Consider the following 21,648-nt stretch of genomic DNA (forward strand, 5'->3'; position numbering starts at 1 on the left):
CCTAGAACAGCCCAAATGAAATTATATTATACAGTTTGACTGTAAAGCTGTACAAATCTACACTCTGAACCCAGCAACACTATATGTATAAATATTGCTGAACAAAAATTAATAAAATGTGGAAATTAATACCTCTTTCATGAGTTCAGTACAGAGTGTGCAAGAGAGGGAGCACATCTAATTACCCCAACGTCTAACACCTACTGAAGCACAAAGTTAGGGCATGGTGGTCAAATGCTCTGATTTCTCAGTTTGGTTGAGATTTGAAACTGGGAATAGCAGGCTCCATTACTAGATTTCTGTGTGAACCTTTCGATCCTAGTGTACATGCGGGAGTCTTTCCTGTGTCTACTGAACATGTAGGGAACTTCTGCATCCAGCCCTATATGCATATACTCTCCAGCCCTATGCATGAAAGAAATTCAACACTTGGTTCATCACAACAAAAAGTGAACAGCTGGTGAGCAGAGCTAAAGTATTTCACTGGGGCAGGAAGTGAGGAAGAATGCGGGGGGGGGGACTGTAGAAATTCTGGCTGATGGCCAGTCCAGCTGCCTTACAGTCTCTCGCTTTGCCAGCATCTGCCTGTCTCTCTGACTCTCTCTGCTTGGAGAGAAAAGAGCACCGCAGTTGCCTCTCCTCTTGGGGGAGCCCGTGTGATAATCTTGCAGCTCTCTGGGAAGGGAAACAGGGCGGGGACACAGCGCCTCTCACCTGTCCCCCGAGGAGGAGAAAGAGGCGGAGACTCGAGGAACTTGAACTCGTCCAGAAAGTTTACGCAGGAAAAAGAAAAAGAAAAAAAAAAGGGGGGGGGAGAGAGAAAGAGAGCGGCGTGGAAGAAAGAAGACGACGACGTCGCCGCCGCCCTGGGCGGTAGCGGGAAACAGGGAGGGATTTTCCAACAAGGAAACAGAAAGTCCGGAAATTGGGCAAGAACAACTTGCGCGAAGGGGGGGGGGCGTTTTTCCAATGCTCCCCCTTCTCTCTTTGCAGAAAAAAAGAGCATTTTGACCTCTCTTCCTTTCCTGCACCGCCGGCCGGAGGCTTGTGACTAGAAACTTGCTTGACTTACACAAAGAGGAGCCTCAGCTGCGACTTGTCTTCAGAAGATGCTCAGGGCGCGCGAAGGAGGCAGCTAAGTACTTTCCAGCCTCCCACGAGGCGGACAACTTTCCAGTCGAGGGAACACCTCAGCGGCGTGGGGTGGTGTTTTTATTTTTTTATTTTTAAATATTTTGTTTGGAGATACCCGTCTCTTCTTTCAACGTCTCCTTTCAAAGTTGTCTTAATTATTTAAAAGCACACACCACCACCGGGAAGCTATTGCTCCGTTTTCCTTTGGAACGCACTTCTGGCAGCTGAGAAGTTGTGGGGAGAAAATTCCCTCACGCCGCCCAGTTTCTCGTGACTGTTTTCTGGGGCGTGTGTGTCTTGTTTCAGAGGAGGAGGCCTTCTTTCCCACCCGGCTGCCCTGGTGTGACTGACTTTCCCCTTCCTCTCCCTCCTTCCCCCTCCATGGAAAGCGGCTGCCATGGCGCTGAGCAAAGGGCTGAGGGTGTTGTGGAAGCAGGAAGCCACGGCGAGCGCCCTGCTGGAGGCGCGCGGCCGCCAGGACTGCCTGCTGCTGGAAGCCGGCACGATGGCCACCCTCAGTAAGTGCCTCGCGCCCAAGTGGGTGGGGCGGGGAGAGGGTGAGGGGTGGGCGGCCTTGCTACTCTTGGAGCCCCCCACCCACCGGGTTGGAGGTGGCGCTGCCAGTCCAACATCCAGCCATAAAGACAGCGGAACCTCCCTCGCCGTTGGCCTCCTGCCCCCTGGCTGCAGCTGGCATTCCGAGAGCTACACTGCTCCTGAGCTTGGAGGCTCTGTAGGGCAGCCTCTGCAACCTGGCACCTTCCAGATGTCTCTGGACTCCAGCTTCTATCAGCCCCAGCCGGAGTTCCCAGTGCTCTCAGGAATGATGGGAGTTGGAGGTCCAAATCTCTGGACGGCTTGCTAGGCAGCTGTTCAGGTTACTATGGCAAATCCCTTGGAGAAAGAGGAAAAACAGCCTTTTGAAGCCATTTAGGTCTAAGGCTATCGCTGCATCTTGTTGCCATGGGTTCCATAAATTAATCAACCCGTGTTTATGTGGTGTTTTGGGTGCTGGTACAGGAGGAGACAGAGATGTGAATTGGATATTGTAAGAGGGAGGACTGTGTTTTGTCTTCAGACTTTCAGCTGTGTTCTATGGCTGTAGCCAACTTTTAAAAAGGAGAGGGAAATGCAGCCTCTTTTTCCAAACTGCAATGACTCCACCCCTTATCACCATCCACGGTTGAATTCCCTGCTAAAAGGCTACAGAAGTAATGGCCTAACTCAGTGGTTCCCAAACTTTTTCCCCCCATGGAAAATTGCTGAGGGTCTTTGCAGAGCACTTAATGGTTTTTTTGCCCACTTGTAGCAGATGCTGCATGATTTTTTAATTGTATTTTATCGCTTTTTTATTTCTTCTATATTTTAAGTTGTTATATTTCATAACAGTCAGATTGTAAAGCAGTAAAATACAAGATATGAAATAAAAGAAGCAATTAGAATGCAATCAAGACTCAATATATTTAATGTGATGCATGTGCTGATTCCTGCCCCCCACCACAAATCTACAGACATGCCGTGGATCACCTGAATTAAGCTGCCTGGCCACTGGTGTCCATGGATCATAGTTGGAAATGCTTGGCCTTACTAAAGTCACGTGTTGTCTATCTGCAGCCAGGAGCTTGACAACTCTACCCCTCAGTTTTACAGTTCTGGGCCAGGAACAAAAACAGGGAGGTCTATTGAGTCAGTTTTGGGAAATCGTATGTGGCTAGTGGACTGCAGTAAAGAAAACCTCATTGAGATATTTGCAAAGCATTTATAAGTGAAAAATGAAATGGTCAACATGTCACACAAATGTGAGCTTGATGGCCTATTTATTTTATCAAGAAAACAAATTATTTATGTGTACTTTAAAGATTAATATTGGATTAGTATTTTAAGATACTCTCTCCGTCCCTTTTCTATTCTTCCATGAATCTGTTCTGCTTCACTTGTGACTTCTTGAAGGGATGCAATCCCATCTACTATGTATCATTGATATTATCTGTCCTGGTCCATTGGAGTTCAGTGGGCCATACGTACGTATCTAGAAAATGTCTGTCTCAGGGTAATGTTGGTTACAAAAAACTTGCATACTGCAGGACTTGTGCACTTTGAGAATAGGGGAGGGGAATTTGTAGAGCAATCCTAACCATACAATGCTGGTGGCTGGTGTGTAAGTGTTAGGATGGTGCACAATCACCTCCCCATTGGTCTCAGTCAGCCAAGAAGAGCTCCAGTGGCAGGGGGAAGCCCTAGCTCTGCTGAAGCAGGTGGTATGCTATCACACTGAGTCATCAGTGGAAAGACATGAAAGTAGACATTTTGGAGAAGGGTGCTGGATCTGCAGGGGCCTGATTCTTAGAACGGGCAACTAAAATAGTTGCTCTTACCCTCCTCTTTGGTTGGTAGGAGCTGACAGGACTCAGATGTACTGGAGGATCTGCTTGCTGCTTGCCTTCCTGGCCCCTCATTAGCATTACTGTACTCAGCTCTAACAATACAATTCTGTGCATGTCTGATGAGATGTAAGCCACCTTGGCTGTGAGTCTTGGGAGAACTGCTCCTTGCCTTGCAGGCCCTTTTCCACCTGCCTTGGGTGGGCAGGGTCCTGACAGACTCCAGCTGCAAAAGCTGAGGCTGCTGAACAGGTTGGTGTATTGCATAGGGGGTTTTTTGTTGTGGGTGGGGTTGTTGCTGTTATCAATATTTATTTTTGTACCTTTTTTATTAGATCTGGTTATGTTTTAATGTGGAAATTGTTCAGTTTGGTTGGGTACTTTTTGATGTGTGTTATTTATTGTTTATGACTATTTTTGTTATACAGTGGAACCTCAGATGTCGAATGTAATCTGTTCTGGGAGACCGTTCGACTTCCAAAACACTCAACAACCGAGGTGCAAAATTAAATTGAGAAATGCACTTCGGAAGCCGTTCAACTTCCGAGGTGCATTTGAAAATAGAAGCAATTATTTCCGGGTTTTGGGCATTTGAAAATCGAAACGTTCAGCTTCCAAGGTGCTCGAAAACCGAGGTTCCACTGTATTTGTAATTATGTAATATTTTTCTCATATTGTAAGCCACCTTGAGCATGGTTTTATCTATGGGAAAAGGTAAAGGTAAAGGGACTCCTGACCATTAGGTCCAGTCATGACTGACTCTGGGGTTGCGACGCTCATCTCGCTTTACTGGCCGAGGGAGCCGGCATACAGCTTCCGGGTCATGTGGCCAGCAGGACTATGCCACTTCTGGCGAACCAGAGCAGCGTACGGAAACGCCGTTTACCTTCCCGCCGGAGCAGTACCTATTGATCTACTTGAACTTTGATGTGCTTTCGAACTGCTAGGTTGGCAGGAGCAGGGACCAAGCAACAGGAGCTCACCCCGTCGCAGGGATTCGAACTGCCGACCTTCTATGGGAAGGTGGCATACAAATAAAATGATGTACGTAAGCCCTGCTGAGTTCAGTTGGACTTCTCCCATGTAAACTTGTATAAGATCTATATTATATGACATGGTATTATAGACTATTAAGAAGAAAATAAAATGCAATGCAAAGTACCTGTGAAAAATGAAGGGTTTTGCCAATGGTTCTGTTAGCATAACTGCTAGTGGAGGGGAACAGGTCTTCTAGAATTTTTAACCTCCTGACATAATACATAACCCACCCAGGGGCAGGATTGTGAATGATTCTGGCCACAGCCTGCTCCTCTGAGAAGCCAGCCTCAGATTGAGAAAACTTGGATAGTGCCCTGCATTACATTGCATACTCATGAGTATCAGCCTCATTTATCTTAACTGTAATAATATCATTTTACAAACCCAAGTATTTTTTATTTTTAAATATTTCTACATTTAAAGTGCAGTTGCTTTGCAATCTTCTAAAGGCTCAACGATATCTGAATGTTGTGGGTTTCTGTTGTTGCTTCCAGAACGTTAAGCATATGTAACTAATTAGGGACAAACCTTGGTATAAAGGCTTTGTTTTCTGTAATAACCAAAGTGTGTGTGTGTATTCTGAACAATACAATATCTCTACATGCATAACCTTACATGATCTATAGGGTTACAATGAAGAAAAAAAATTATATGGATGGATATCATCCTCATATTTGTCATTCCAAAGTATCATAAACAGTGAACAATAACCAACATGCTGTTTAAAGCTTATTTCTACTTGCTGATTGAAAGAAGGGAATGAACTCTTTGGTTTCAACCCTATTTTCTCTTAGGAGGCATGATTATGACAAAGTCCAAACATTGCTTGCATTCTTCAACACTTGCCTACGTCTTTAAATGTCATTACTTTATTTTTACAGTTGTACTGTATTCTATTACTACAGTAATTCCTTTGTCTACTTAAGCATCTCCTGATCCAGTGACTCCATTGTACTTTCATTGGAAGATAAAGATGTGAAGATTTGCACAGGGAATTGGCCCTGTTACTTCTTTCTCTCCTACAAGTGAGAAAGCTCTAGAATCACAGCAGGATTCCCAATTGCATGCATAGAGAATTATCTTCAGTTAAACCTGCCTTAAAGTGTACAGTAGTACCTCAGGTTACATAAGCTTCAGGTTACGTACGCTTCAGGTTACAGACTCCGCTAACCCAGAAATAGTGCTTCAGGTTAAGAACTTTGCTTCAGGATGAGAACAGAAATCGTGCTCCGGTGGTGCGGCGGCAGCAGGAGGCCCATTACCTAAAGTGGTCTTCAGGTTAAGAACAGTTTCAGGTTAAGAATGGACCTCTGGAACGAATTAAGTACTTAACCCGAGGTTAGCGGAGTCTGTAACCTGAAGCGTATGTAACCCGAGGTATCACTGTATTAGCACTGTATGTAAGTTTGTAGTCAAGCTGCTCAACACATAAGATAAGTCTTCTTAGGGAGACATCTCTTTCTGGCCCTTGCAGAGCATATATATCACACCCCAACTTCTCCTACTCAGTGCAGTGTAAGAGGTTGTGAAAGAAGCCAAATGGCCTGATCCTGTGCATATTTACTATGGAGTTAGTCTCACTGATTTTGTTGCAACTTACCTCTGAGTAACCATGAGTAGAATTGGGCTGTAAAAGTATTGTGGCATCTAGGAGACTTAATTTTATCATGAGTTATTGTACTTTAGCACAAACCATAGGCTTAAAGAAAAGTAAATCTTGCCAGTTTCTGTTGGCTTGCTGTATTATCAAAGGATTAAAAATAAATAAGAATTGTTGTCTTTTATTGTGCAATTCCCTTAGCGCCTGAAGAAAAGGAAGAAATTAAAGGGCAATATGAGAAGCTCATGGATGCTTATGGGTGCTTAGGAGAACTCCAGTTAAGATCTGGTAAGTACCTTAATGTCATTTTTAGAATAATAAGTTGAACAATGTGCCCTTCAGTCTGACACAATGAAGTGAAACTATTCTTTGGTTAACCTTCAAGGACTAATACTTTAAAATGTGTTGTGGTAATCATTGGATTTAAGGACAATTATTAAACAATGGCTTATTGCAGGGTTTCTCTTTTTTTAAAAAAAACTTTGCATTTACTAATAATAGCTTCTGGTTTTAACTTGAAAACAGCTTCTGTTTCTTTTTACCAAATTTGTTGTGCTCCTTGTTGGCCTTGGGTAGCTGTCCCATAAAATGCAATCCTACACAAGTGCTTCTTCCTTAGTAAATATGTTTAAGATTACAGCATCAGCGGGTGGGTACTAAGTTTTAATTGACTTAAAGGTAAAGGTAAAGGTAAAGGTACTCCTGCCTGTACGGGCCAGTCGTGTCCGACTCTGGGGTTGCGCGCCCATCTCGCTTAAGAGGCCGGGGGCCAGTGCTGTCCAAAGACACTTCCGGGTCACGTGGCCAGCGTGACAAGTTGCATCTGGCGAGCCAGCGCAGCACACGGATACACCGTTTACCTTCCCGCTAGTAAGCGGTCCCTATTTATCTACTTGCACTTTGACGTGCTTTCGAACTGCTAGGTTGGCAGGCGCTGGGACCGAGCAGCGAGAGCGCACCCCGCCATGGGGATTCGAATCGCCGACCTGACGATCGGCAAGTCCTAGGCGCTGAGGTTTTACCCACAGCACCACCCGCGTCCCATTAGTTGACTTACCTATCAGTAAATGCTTAGGATCATGAATAGGTTTGCCTTCTCCTATCCTCCATCTCCTGTCCTGCCTTTGTGTTTTGTTTTTTTAATCTGTTGGGGAAATGATGCTCAATAGGTGAAAGATCTCAAATTGCATTGCTGCAGCCACAGAAAAATGATACCCTATGAGCCGCTCCCTTACAAGTAACTATAAAAGACAGATTTTTGGGCTGCTGCTTTTATTATGCATTGAGGCTCAGGCAGAAATGCAGCAAGTGATCCCATTTTTTCTGGCGTGGAGATACAGTGTTAGGGAAAGCTGCACTTGTTCCCTTTTTGGCTTACACATATCTGTTAAAAGCACAGAGCTCCTGCCCATAAAAATACAACAATTCTAAGGAACTCAGCCTTTTCAGGCCAAGAATCAACAGCTCTACTGAATAGCACTTTTCCCTTTCTTTTTATTTTGAATGACTAGCTTTATTAACAGGAGTAGTTCATGGTTAACTAAGACTACAGCCCTGCAATTGACAATTTTCTCTGTTCTGGTGACCTTCTAATTTGGGTTTCCTGAACCTAGCATTTTCATCACAATGAGCATGGCTCCCTCCTTGGATTTCATGTTACAGCCATCTAATGTGGGCAAGGATAGACAGGTCTGCACTAGGAGATGCTGACTATCCCTTTAACAGCTTGGGGGCATTGAGAGAGCATATAGTCACTGCCCCTCCCAACCTTTTCTCCAACCCCTTTTCCTGGTGACTGAAGGCAATGGTGTAGCCCTGTGACAAGACAAATGGAGCCAGGGAGGGGAATGGCGTGGTAGTTGCTGCTTTGCATCTTGGTGCTTTGGGTATTTTAAAGGCACAAGCATATCTCTGGAGAACCTGCTACGGCTAGAGTGAATGTGGTATCCAAAACTGCAAAATGTAAATGAAATAAATGGACTATAGCTTTGCCTCTTCGTTGGCTGGCATATGCTTTTATGCACATAAAAGCATCTGAAGTATTTAAACAATTTGTGAGGGGTGGTATGATGGAGTGTGGGCAGCTGAGTGCAAGATCAAATGAGCAAGAAGTCAACTTTCCAATGTCTAGTAACAAGGAATGTCAGGGGATGTGGCTATGCAAAACCAAAAATAATAATAATCCAAGAATTCTGTTCATATTTAATTAAGGGTTGTGAGAGCATGAAATTGCCACAGACCAGAGGCTCAGCCATGGCCCGTCATAACCCTTGAAATTTCCATAGTTGCCCTAGTACTTTGACAATGCATTAGTTACTTCTGAAATCAACCCATGATAAAAAATGTTTTTGTGACTCCATAGAATTTGTTCAGATACTGTTCAAACCATCCCACCCACCAATTTGTGGATTTCCTGACATATACATGGTGCCAGTTTCATTTACAGAATATGAATTTAAAAGAGTCTGCCTAGACACTTCGCTTTTTGCCGCAAGAAGTGTTTGGCTGGCTGGAAGGGAGAGACAGTGTGATCATTCGGCCCTTGAAACAAGTAGGCTCCCTAAGGAGAGTAGTAAGTCAGTAAGAGCATGAAAGATTTTTCCAGAATGCCTGATGATAAAGAAAGTTTATAGCGATGGCAGCAATAGCCTGAACCAGCTACTGGGCAGAAAACTCCATAAATCTTCTGAAATATGAATTAGTCACCGTGGGGAGACAAGACTGGTTTAAATCCAAACATTTGGCTTAGCTGGCTTATAAAACAGACAAAAAAGGAAGCATGACTGTTCTGACTAGCTATTCAGACAGTAAGCAGAATAGCTAATCACACTGGTTTTTCAGTCTCACTTTTTGGCACTAAAGACCTGGGGTTTTAGTAGGAAATTCTTCCTTTTTGTCATACTGCAGAACTTGTGTGTAAATACTTTGTCTTAGTTCTTTGTCTGGGTTAGGCTGTCAAAATTGATAGGATACAAACCCAACCAATTTCCCATGCAAGACACTTGCACTATAAGGTTGGTGGGTTTTGCCTAGCTGATTGCTTGGGTAATGTTTCTCAAAAGCCAGAACTCGTATTGGGTTTGATCAGCTGGAACAACTCACTAGTTCCCATTATTTGCCTTTGGGATGGGCTAGAGCAGAATGAAGAGCCAAGTATGTTCTGGGCTGGGCCTCGGGGGGGGGGTGTTTTGTATTCATTGGTTCAATCTCCTTAATGAATTCTAGTCTGAATTTATATTGGCACATAGCACGAGAGTGTAGGAAACATGTACAGCATTAAATGTAAGATGGTACAAATGTTTTGAAATGCATTAGATGATTTTTTTTAATTAGTTGGGAAGTTTTTTAGGTGGTTTTAAAATTGTTTTTAAATGTTGCAGATATGTTTTTATTTCATTTTAAACTGTATTATTTTAACTTCTTAATGTTTGTTGCCCTGGGCTCATTTGGGAGGAAGGGTGGGATAATAATTGCATAAATAACAAGAAGGTGGTATCCGAAGAGCATTATTAGTGTGTAGATTTGTAAGATTCATGATCAAATTGCATAGAAACACAGATTATGTGAGCAGCATTCACTTAACACACCCCATCAATGGAAACCCTCTGCAAAGATTTCCACTTGTGCAATGGCGCTTCTCCCTGTGTGCTCCCTGTGCCCCTCCCCCCCCCAAAATGACTGGGGGGCGGATCAGGAGAAGCCCAGCAGCAGCACACAGAGGGAGTGCTGGGGTTTTTTGTTTACTGCTATGCTGCTTATTGACTGATTGTATTATTTTATTGTATTTTGCCTGCATTGTACTCGCTTTTGGGATTATTTGATAAAGAATAACAAGTTTTATGATAAAATAAACTGTTGTAAGCCACCTTGAACATTTTTTTTTAACTTTGGAAAGGTGGCATGCAAACAGATTGACTGATAATAACATCATGAGATCTACCAGCAGATTTAAATCGATATTCTGACCACCCCACATGTTAATGAGCAAAGTTGTCTGAATTAGTGCAAGGCAGCTTCCTATATTGCATGTGGCAAAACACTAGGCTCTCAGCATTCATACCAAGCACGGCCAGTCCAGACGTTTCATGCTGCAGACCATTATTCAGGGCCCATGAGGCTTACTGCTATTTGGTTTAGAGCCTGAAGAGGGTTCTGAGGCCAGCATATTCTCAATATATAGGAGAACATTCAGAGGGTCCTTGCGCCTAAGGTTTCCATGGTGATGAAGGGCTTTGGGAAGACAGGGTTAACTAATCCTTTGGGCTCCAATACTTTGGCCACCTCATGAGAAGAGAAGACTCCCTGGAAAAGACCCTGATGTTGGGAAAGATTGAGGGCACAAGGAGAAGGGGACGACAGAGGATGAGATGGTTGGACAGTGTTCTCGAAGCTACAAACATGAGTCTGACCAAACTGCGGGAGACAGTGGAAGACAGGAGTGCCTGGCGTGCTCTAGTCCATGGGGTCACGAAGAGTCGGACACAACTAAACGACTAAACAACAACAACAATCCTTTGGGCTGTGTGTCGTACCAGGGGTCTCAAGAATAATGCAGAACTTTGTGATGAGGGAGAAGGTTATTACCTTTATTTTTCATTATACCTCCCCATGAGGTAACCTCGTACTCTGAAAAATTGTTCAAGGAAGTTAGCTACAGTCAGGATGAAAATAATATATAAAGCTAGTTCACTCATCCTGTTGAAGAGCATGCACTTTGTTCTTCTCCCCCTCATGTACAGGTCTGCTTAAGTGGGGCCTATTGGGCACATATTCCTCTGTGACCTTCTTGAGTATCCCTATGTTGAAAACTCTCCAGGGCAACTAAAGTTGCTTTGGAGATTATGATCGTGCGTGATGATTCACAATCGGGAGCGTACTTTAAAGTTCCTGTTGTGCATTGGCAGCTGTGTGTTACATATTACATATTACAGCTGATGTTACATATGACTTCAAGGATGGGGTAGGTGGGTGTGGTTTGGGAAAAACAGCTAAATTTGAATCCCTCACAGGCCACATTTGGCCCACTGGCATGCAGCCCCTGGAAGGTTGCCCATGAGAGAATGTGGCCCTTGGGCTGATGAAGGTTTTCCATCCCTGTCCCGGGGGCTGCTCCTTCCTTATTGCTGTAATACATATGTTTTCTCTGCCTTTGTCGCAAGATAGTTTTAAAATGTTACTCTAACTTCAAATACTCTTAAGGAGAAATTTATATAATGAGCAGAAACAACAGTTCATTTTGGTTTGGATTTAAAAAAAAATACAGGAAGCTTTTCTTGGTTATTGAAACAGTCGGCAATGCAAATTGGAAGGTGCTAAGCACAGCTGGAATCATGGCATAAATATTCAAAATGAGATATCCAGTGGGGAATAAACTGTGGGTTTACTTGCTGGACTTAAATTTGCATTTCCAACCTTTCTTGTGGAAGCTCCTTTTTTTTTCTTTTTTTCTTTTTTTCTGCTTTTGAAGCTATGGCTGAATAACAACAGACCTCTTATTTTCTATTTAGTGCCTCATCAAAAGAAGAATAGGCATTCTTCTTTTACTCCAAGATAACCAGCAGTTAGTGTTAGACTACAGCTTCCATAATTCCTGCCCATTGTCTGTGCTGGCTGGAGCTGATTAGAGTTGGGAGTCTATCAACATCTGGACTACCTGTGTTTTCTATATGTCTTAAATAATGCATCCCGTTACAAGACATTTTTCTGATTGACCCTTAGCATCCTTTATGAGCATTTCCCTTGAGAGGCCTTTCACATTTATTATCAAGCAAGTGGCAAAATATCAGAATCTTGTCATGCCTCTTAGACCAGCTATGTTGGTTAGTTTTTTGCTTGTTATTTTTTTTATAAAACATTTTATTTAGCTATTAAATTGTGTTTTAGACATAGCATTGTGATTGACTGACCCACAGACTCACTGTTAGGAGTAGAACTGACTTGAACCAAAGCTTAAGTACCTAATAGAGGAGCTCACAGATTGACTTTTATGAGCTTGCCGCTTGAAACAGCAGTCGTGGATGTCTCCTGAGAGTGGATTCAGTCACAAATAAGTGCTCTTGCTTGTCATTCCAGGTGGCCAACTTGTTAAGAGCAATGTTTCTCCTGCCATATATTTTCAGATATTATGATGGATGCTGTGGAGGGAATAAGTACCTTTTTCACAAAATACTCCTTTCCTGCCCCAGATGTTCCCCAGCTTGGGGGGGAGGAACAGCTGATGAGATCATGCCCTTAGACTAGATTTTCTCCTTGTACAGCAATGAGGATGGCTGAGTTGGCAGTTTATGCAATATTTCTGTTCATACTTGTATGTTCTATGTGAGAAATGTTTTCCTTTCACAAATTTACACATTTAATCATGCCAACATAGGTTTCTGCCATACCTACAATTAGTCCCAGACCAATGAATTTAATCTGGTATCAACTTGACATTGTCACCTTCTGAAACAAAAAACAACAACAACCAAACAAAACATATTTATGAGATACAGTGGTACCTCGGGTTAAGAACTTAATTTGTTCTGGAGGTCCGTTCTTAACCTGAAACTGTTCTTAACCTGAGGTACCACTTTAGCTAATGGGGCCTCCAGCTGTTGCCACGCCGCCGCCGCATGATTTCTGTTCTCATCCTGAAGCAAAGTTCTTAACCCAAGGTACTATTTATGGGTTAGCAGAGTCTGTAACCTGAAGCGTCTGTAACCCAAGGTACCACTGTATTGACAGGCTGCCTTTACAGAAAATGTCTAGAATGGAATAAGCATTTGTATTCCCATGTAATTCTAATGTGTCTGTCATTTTCTAGGCAACACCACCCTTCATTTTCTGGTCCTTGTGACAGGCTGTGCATCAGTGGGGAAAATACTTGATGCTGAAGTTTACAGAATCACGACAACAGAATTCTGTCCACTCCAGGAAGAAACTAAGGAGGAAGATCGTGTTTCTGCCTTGAAGAAAATTCTTAATTCAGGGGTGTTTTATTTTTCTTGGCCAAATGCAGGGTCAAACTTTGATATCACTGTCCGAGCCCAAAAACAGGGTGATAACAACTATGGAACTGCAAACTCATTCTTCTGGTAAGTGCAATATGTTACATCCTATATTTGGTCAGTCCTTAGCTAATATGTCCTAGACTTCAAATCCATGTGGATTTCTGCTTCATGAAGGACTGGAATCTTTTTGGGATCTTCTAAAGCATAGCAATAAATGCATTGCTATTATAGCTAGAGAGTGTCCTTTTGTGGAAGGAAAAATATCATATTTCTAAATATAATATATATGGGAATAATTCCCACTAAACTTAGCAAAACTTATATTGGATTGGATTGCCAATGTATAAAAGGCTTTAAGAGCTGGTTCACACATAGCTCAGGTGTGCTGGGTTGTTAAATTTATTATTGCATTTACATCCCACTTTTTTCTCCAGGGAACTCAAGGTGTTGTAGATGTTTCTTCCCCCTCATCATTTAATCCCCATTACAACCCTATGAGGAAAGTTAGACCAAGAGGCAATGACTGGCCCAAGGCCACCAAGTGAACTTCATGGCCGAGTGGGGATTTGAAACCTGTTCTCCCAGGTCCTAGTCCAACACGTTAATCACTACACCACATTGGCTCTGTAAGCAGCAGGGCACAATAGTGAATTGCAGGCTCACATTCTTCCCCTCCCCTTGGTGAATGGAATCTTTCATGTGAATCAGAGTTTGTGAGCCTGAGATTTGCCCTTGGGCCCTGCTGTGTAAGTGAACCAATCCTGGATGCCTAAATATTTGTGAAGCAACCATTTCTGAGTGTTTGCACCTCACTTTAAGCAAATCCCGAGTACCTGCAACTTGTACAGTGTGCAAAAGTAATTTTTTTTTTGTTAAATGGAGAAGATCAATACATTTTATTTTCAACATTTTAAATAATAAATGGCAACTTCTGCATAATGTATGCAGTGATAATGATACCAAGCAAAATGAAAGTTAGCATCTGCTTCTGTGCATGACGCTCCTCTTGCAGCCCATTGAAGGTAAATACAAAGCCCAGTGAAAAATAATTGAATGTCAATGTCAATGTAAGCCTGCATGAATTATTTATCTAACTAAGTTTTAAATGCCCTGGCACCAAGCTATCTTGGCCAAAGTTTTATTGTTGTTGTACATGTACTGTAGATGATACTGCAGTTCTGAACTTGTTAAAAGCTTTCGGGACGAGTTTTGCTTGACACATAGTCACAAAGCGAAGGTGGGCAACAGATCGAGTGAACATTCTCCTGGGTACTAGTCATGACAGCTAAATGCACCATCATAATTACTGCTGTATATGGCACTCTCCATGTGGCCTTCAGGGTTCCATTATGCCAATAAGAGCATCAGGACAGCTCTGCTGCATCAGACCAAAGAGCTATCACATCCAGCATCGCATTCTCACATTGGACAACCAAATGCCAATGGGAAGCCTGCAATGAAACCATGAACCCAAGAGCACTCTCCCATTTGAGATCCCCAGCAGCTGGGTTCAGAGGTGTACCGATGCTGGTGTTTCCATGACCCACTTCTGGGCTTCTCTGAGACCCAGCAGGACTGCTGTGGGAAGCAGGATCCTGGGCAAGATGGCTATTTGGTCTGACCCAGCGTTTCCCAATCTGGTGCTCTCTAAATGTTTCAGACTGCAACTCCCATCATCCCATGCTTTTGGACATGCTGGCTGGTGCTGAGTTGAGTCCAAAACACCTGGAGGGTACAAGGGTGGGGAAGTCCAGTCTGTTCCATCAGGGCTCATCTAATCAATTTTGGCATGTTGATTAATAGACCTAAATATATTCAAAACAGATTTTGTGTAATTTTTCTTGACTCAGTTCTCCTAAATGCATTTGACACAATTTGGCCAAAAGTCCCACTGGTTTAAATGGGAGAGATTTAAGTTATATACTTAACTGAAATCAGTGGGACTTTTTAAAAGCATGCAACTTTTACCTGGATTGTGCCCACTATCTGCATCATGTGGTGGCATTTTGGGATGCAAATGGCTTGCAAGAGTGATATCAGTACAGAATATACTTTCACAGAAAACTGCTGTCTTCATTCAAAGGAAATTGTATTTAATGAATTAGTCTGACTGAGTAGTAAGTACAGTAGCTTCTATCCAAATATATATATTCATATTGCCAGACAAACAGTATGGAATATTAAACATAGTCAGATGCAGAAGTGACTACATTGCCTTTACTGGTTATATTTCCTTTCAGTAGTGCTGGGAAATCCAACAATAGCTGTAGACTTTTTGAGTGGTATCTAATGGTAGCTTCGTCTTAGCAAAATGTACTTCTGTTCCTGGCAAGGCAAGGCACCCAATTTTCACTGCCTTCCCTACTGCTGTGTCCCATTCTGTTCTGGAGGATTACATGATCCCAAGGAGCAGCTTTTAGGGAAATTTAAGTGTGTTAGAGAGGTTGGCAAAAATTGGGTGCATCCATTAAGGCAAAACCACAACTGAATACAGCCCAAAGTTTTTTAATATTTATGATCCTGGAAGATTACATATATTAATATAGTAATTGTAAGCCCAGGGCATGGGGAGATTCTGCCTGATTACAACAGTAAAAAAAGGATCTTTCAAGGCCAAAATATCTGATGGGCTGAATTCAGCTTGGTTGGTCACAAGTTATGCAACTTTACCACACAATGTGGTAAAGTTGCACTACATTTATTTTTTTCAGATTTGATTGCAAGCAAGGATTTCATAACTAAAAACTATTGAACCTGCGCTGCAGTTTTTCAGGTCACAACCTGAACTGTGAAATCCTCCTATTAAAATGTCTGTGGTTCTGTGAGTTGCTACCTTAACAGAATATTTCCCAAGGTTTATCTTCACTGTAATATTGGTGTTCTGGTAAGAAACAAGCAAGACTGGAATCCTTCCAGTGCCTTGTAGCTTGAACTCAAATAAATTATAAAACCTTACCAAGGGATAATACTTTAAAGTTAGCTTTGTTAATAATATATAGTGCACCTAGTGAGTGATTATTATTGAATCTTGCAGGAACCAGCTACTGCATGTCCCCTTTAAACACTACCAGGTGAATTGCTCTGATTGGCTGTTAAAAGTGATCTGTGGTGTGGTGGACATTCGCACTCTGTACGCTTCTCACAAGAAGGCAAAGGCCTGTCTCATCTCCCGGATCAGCTGCGAGAGAGCTGGTGCCCGGTTTCACATACGAGGAGTCAATGATGATGGCCACGTTTCTAACTTTGCTGAGACAGAGCAGGTAAGGGCTGGATCCCATGTCTCTAAATAATTGATTGCATTTACACAAAGTGGGGTGGCAGTTGAGGGATCAGGATGACATCTTTCACAGTGACAAGTGACATGAGAGAAGCTAGCAAGTGCTTTTCAGAAGTAGTGTCTAACCGCCCACAGTTTATTCATTAACTCTGCTTTTTTCATTTTTGTTCATTACACATGTCTACAGAAGAATACACCCACTCCATTCCCTCCTCTTCAATTCGTTTGGCTTGGAGTTTGCATCCCCCACCAACATTTGATTTACAGTTGAGAGCTTGTGTATTCTGCGGTTGGGGGTGGGAGTGTGATTTTTCAGTACATTAAAAAAAATCCCTGAGTGGGGAAGAATAGAAGCAAAATAAATTCTTCTTGTTCATTATCACACACTTTCCCCATAAGGATTGTGGACTGGACTAGGTTCTAATCAGAGATTCTTTCCTGAAGCTTCAATAGTCCATACCAAACATCTCATGCACAGGTAAAGGGAAATGTGAATTTATTTGTGTTCACAAGGACACTAACACCAACCCACTCGAAAATGTAAAGCGTATTTTATGACATATTTTAACCATTTTCCTATGGTATCGTAAAAGGCAATTTATTTTTTAATTATGGTGCAGGGTTTGATTTTGAAATGATCATATATTGCTTTTGTGTCAATCTCTTCTCCGTTATCCTTTCTTCTGCTTTAAAACAAAAATAAATCATGAATTCCTGTCATCAAGAGTGTAATGTTTGTCACTGTTGTGACCTGATGCATCAATTTTAAACCCCAAGAATTCCACAGTTGGCACCCCAAAACTGCATTTTTCCTTTTTTAGTTGCAACCCCACCTCCTTGAACTTGAGCAACACTGCACGGACACGCGCAACCTGTTCCTGTGGGTCTTTTCCAGCAATCAAAACGTCATCAAAAAATGGCAAGACCCCCGGCAGACCTCTTAACAGGCGTTCCATGAGCCCTTGAAAAATCCCTGGGGCCACACAAACTCCAAATTGTAATCTGTTAACTTTGAACGCCCCTTTATGTGTGACAATAGTCTGTGCTTCCGCTGATTGTGGGGTTACTGGCAGCTGTTGGTAAGCTTGTGCCAGGTCAAGTTTGGCGAACACCTTGCCCCCAGCCAGTTTAGCCAACAGATGTGATACGACTGGAATGGGGTATGAATTTCCCCTGAGTGCCTTATTGATAGTACATTTGTAATCAGCACAGATCCTAACTTCCCCATTTGCTTTAAGGGGCGTGACGATTGGAGTCTCCCACTTAGCGGAGTCCACGGGTGAGAGAACTCCCTGCTTGACCAATTTATCCAGCTCTGCTTCGATCTTGGGTTGCAGTGCAAATGGCACTCGCCTTGGTTTGAGTCGGATTGGGGCCACCCCAGGGTCCAATTCGAAGTCAACTGGGGCCCTTTATAACAACCCAGTTTTCCATTAAAGAGACCAGCAAATTCTTTGTATAATGCCTCGATCATCTCGGGGCAGGTTTGGATTGAATTAAGCCCTGATATACTCAGTCCCAGGGCGGGAAACCTGTCAGTGCCCAAGAGACTGGGGCGACTGCCCTTCGCAATCACCAGTTTGAGTACCGCCTGTTTGTCCCGGAACTGTACTCTTACGGCACACATTCCCATGACATGGATGCGGCCCGCTGAGTATGACTGCAAAGTTGCCGGGAAGGGCTCCAGAGGGGGCAACTTACCCCTGGGGAAGAATGTCCTCGCGGTCTGGTCCGACACGATAGTGAATCCAGATCCGGAGTCCACCTCCATGTCGCACAGCTGACCCTCAATCTTCACCTTGACGTGTGCCTTGCCTTGCGCTGGAAACTGCACGACCCTCCCGTTGATCTCCGTTACGTAGTGGCAGTCCTTTAGAACATGGTTTGCTGTGGCCGATCTGCAATGCTCCAGTCTAGGTGCTCCTGTCGCTCCCAACGCCGCCGATCTACAGACCCTGGCGATGTGACCTGTCTTTCCGCACGTCCGGCACATAGCATCCCGGAAACGACAACTCTTCCGCTCATGGTTTCCGCCACAACCAGGGCACCTGCCTCGGTGATCTTTGTGCACTGTGCAGGCCTGACGCACTGACTCGACCCCACGAACTGGGCTCTGGCTCGGAGTAGCCTCTAGCTCGTCCATGGCATGCGCAACTTCTATCTGTGGCTTAGGGGCCCTGCGACTGGCATCAAGCTCCTCTCTTTCATAATTCTCCGTGGCGGTGGCCTCCTTCAAGGCTGAAGCAAGGGTAACCTCTTCTTTAGCCACGATGCGTCTTCTGGCTTTTTTGCTGCTCAGACCACCGACAAACCGATCCAGGAGAGTCTCTTCCAGATCTTGGAAGTCGCAGTGCTGAGCGAGCTTCCGCAGTTCAGCTAGAAATGCAGATACAGACTCCCCAGCATGCTGCTGCCTCTTATGAAACTCCATCCTCCGGGCCATCTTGGTCTCAGTAGGCGCTAAATGGCTTGTTAGGCAGGCAAGAATATCTTTGAGAGATGTCTCACTTAGCTTCGCTGGGGCAAGCAATGCCTTGGCCAGCTTGAAGGTCTCAGGCCCACAGTAGCTCAGGAATGTGGCCCTTCTTTTGCTGGCATCGGTGATCCCTTGAGCCACTGCGAAGAACTCGAAGCGTTCGACGTAGTCTTCCCAAGTGTGGGGCTCTGATGGCTGGAAGGGCTCCAATACCCTTGGACTCTCCATTGTCCTGTGGGCAGGGTCGTCTTCTCAGCTGGCCAGTGAGTCTTGTTCTTAGCTACAATCCGGACTCTGAGGCAGGGCTGCGTTTAACCACTCCTCAGCATTCCGGATCCCATCCTCGTCGCCAGTTGTTGTGACGTGGGGTTTGTGATTTCAGCTCTCTTGACATAATATGCTGGAGACAGTTCTCTAGTAACACTTCTTTATTAACGCAACAAGACTGAAACTTGAGGAGGGGAGAGCTACATTTATAGGGACAGGGAACTAGCTAGAAAGGATACATTTTGGAGGGAACAATATCAGGCAATCACAGTCCTGCCTTTTGGAGGCAACCAATAAGACAGAGGATCCAAATACAGCAGCTTAAATGAACCAATAGTAGCTGTACCCTCTGGAACCAAAAGGCAGTTACTTTACCCTAATGCAAATACAGACAATAATAATACAGATATAAAATCCTTTGACTCAATACACAACAGTCACCATGATACCGTAACTACCAGGCAGGTGGTTCAACTAACCCTTTTTCCTGTGACTGGAATTCTTCACTGCATTCTTCAGTGACAGCACAGTGCAAGAGGGCAAAAGTATAAGCCTATCTTTAGTCACACCCCTGAGCATTGGGGGTTAGCATTCTGGCTAAGAAGTATTGATGGCCCTGCCTTCTATACATATATCTAATTCTTTGGCAACATTATTTCCTCTTACAGCTAAAGAAGGAATTATCATCACCACCATCATTATAATCTGTCTCATTAAGCTAATGATTTGAAATACTTTGCTGTTGGGGCCTTGTTTTCACAGTGTAACTGAGAGGCCTATTTTGCACATAATAATACTAAACCATGTTTTAACAGTATATGCATGAGCAGTAGCAAACCTCTTCTCTTCTTCCCTCCTCTGGCGTGGCCATGAGGAGAGGATTAGAAACAGACACTTCCTGTTTAGACTAACTAGAGATTTTCATTGCATCCAAACTGGGGTAGTGTGTGAGGGAGGACAGATCTCTAGTTAGCTTATACTTAAGCTCTGTCCAAATGTTCCTTTTGGTATCTAGCTGTTGAGATACCATCTGCATAAGAAATGATGCTGTGGTATGCAATGTGCTAGAAGATGGATAGTTGTTTCGGGGGGGGGGGTAAGTAAGAGAAAATGCACTGTTGGGGAACTCTGGCAAGGGGTAGTGTTTGCTGATCCGGGATTGAAATGCTACTCACTAAAAATGAAGCTGTCGAGTAATGTTCATGCACCTACTGTCTTAAAGAGAAAAACTGGGAAGGATACTAGACATTTCCTTAGCATTGTTATGGAAACTGAAGAATTATAATAGAATCACAGAATTGTAGAGTTGGAGGGGGCCATGAGGGTCATCTAGGCCAAGCCCCTGCAATGCAGGAATCTTTTGCCCAACGTGAGGCTTGAACCCACAACCTTGAGATCCAAATGGCACCTATGTTTGTTGGACTTGTGGCCTATGAAAAGCCTTTCAACAAACAATGCAAGAAAGCAAAACAGAAAGGACTGGCAGCACCATACCATTTTATTTCTAATGGCTAAGAAATACATTCTTTTGTGAGGAATGGCTTTCTTGTTATGATGGATGAGGAGCTAACATGTCGTTTTGTATGTCTCTCTACTCAAAAGGACAGGTGATAACTTTAATCACAACGTGCTGATTTTATAGACCTTACTGGCATCATAAACAACTTTTTATTCAAATGCTTGCATATAAAAGGCAAACTGTACCTATATTCATACAACATACTTAATCATTTTGCAAAAGGGAAAAAGAGCGCATGGAATCTTGTTCTACTAGTGCCTGACTTATGGGTTGCAGGCTGCATGTACATTGCAGTAGCTTTTATAATTTTCCAGACAGTTTTAGTTATTTATTATTCCCTACATTTGCATCCCACCTTTTCTCCCAGGAGCTCAAGGTGACATACATGGTTCTTTCCCCTCCCCATTTTATCCTTGCAACAACCCTGTGAGGTAGGCTGGGCTGAGACATTGCGGCTCCCCCAAGGTCACCCAGTGAGCTTCATGCCCGAGTGCAGATTCAGTCCCTGGTCTCTCTGGTCCCTGGTCCAACACTCTAACCTCTACACCTGCCTGGCTCTCAGCCTTGATAATGTTATGGGGATCTCGGCATTATTATTTTCTCTCTTTTTTAGTTATGTAGCGAACATGATTTCTTCTGTGCATGCTAATGTTCAAATAAGACAAGTCAAATAAAAACACTGTTTATATGATGCTAAGATAATTTGAGGCCTGGAGCAGAGTAGGAGGAAGGGAGCTGACAATGATTTTCAGCGTTAAGGCTCCTGTTGCCTGGGATACAGTGACTGAAATATAGCTTGCATACTGTCGGGTGTCACTATTGTCACATTGCAAGAACACCTGCACTTCTCTTCAGGGGTTAAAAATTGTATAGAAGCGTTGGATTTCTGCAAGGGATTTCTCATGTTCATTGTCCAACTCGCCATTGTATCAGCCTTGAAGGCTAAGCATCCTCATGAAGGATAAGG

At 43.4% G+C, this 21,648-nt stretch overlaps 1 protein-coding gene across 3 annotated transcripts in view; it reads left to right on the top strand.

Annotated features, from left to right (window-relative positions):
• Positions 1–554: 554 nt before the first annotated feature.
• The window catches only part of SYNJ2 (synaptojanin 2), a 54,775-nt gene continuing 33,681 nt past the window's right edge, over positions 555–21,648 (top strand). Inside the window, exons 1-4 of one of the 3 annotated variants that reach the window (XM_081854310.1) lie at positions 555–1,652; positions 6,355–6,441; positions 12,956–13,226; positions 16,177–16,402. In XM_081854310.1, the coding sequence (XP_081710436.1) occupies positions 1,532–1,652; positions 6,355–6,441; positions 12,956–13,226; positions 16,177–16,402 (705 nt within the window). In that variant the 5' untranslated portion in view covers positions 555–1,531. Of the gene's footprint in view, positions 1,653–3,137; positions 3,156–6,354; positions 6,442–12,955; positions 13,227–16,176; positions 16,403–21,648 lie in introns of those variants that run through there. The other 2 variants (XM_081854309.1, XM_081854311.1) reach the window with 2 other exon arrangements.

The sequence above is a fragment of the Podarcis erhardii genome (assembly GCF_964252035.2).
Source record: "Podarcis erhardii genome assembly, chromosome: 3".
Lineage (NCBI taxonomy): Eukaryota > Metazoa > Chordata > Lepidosauria > Squamata > Lacertidae > Podarcis > Podarcis erhardii.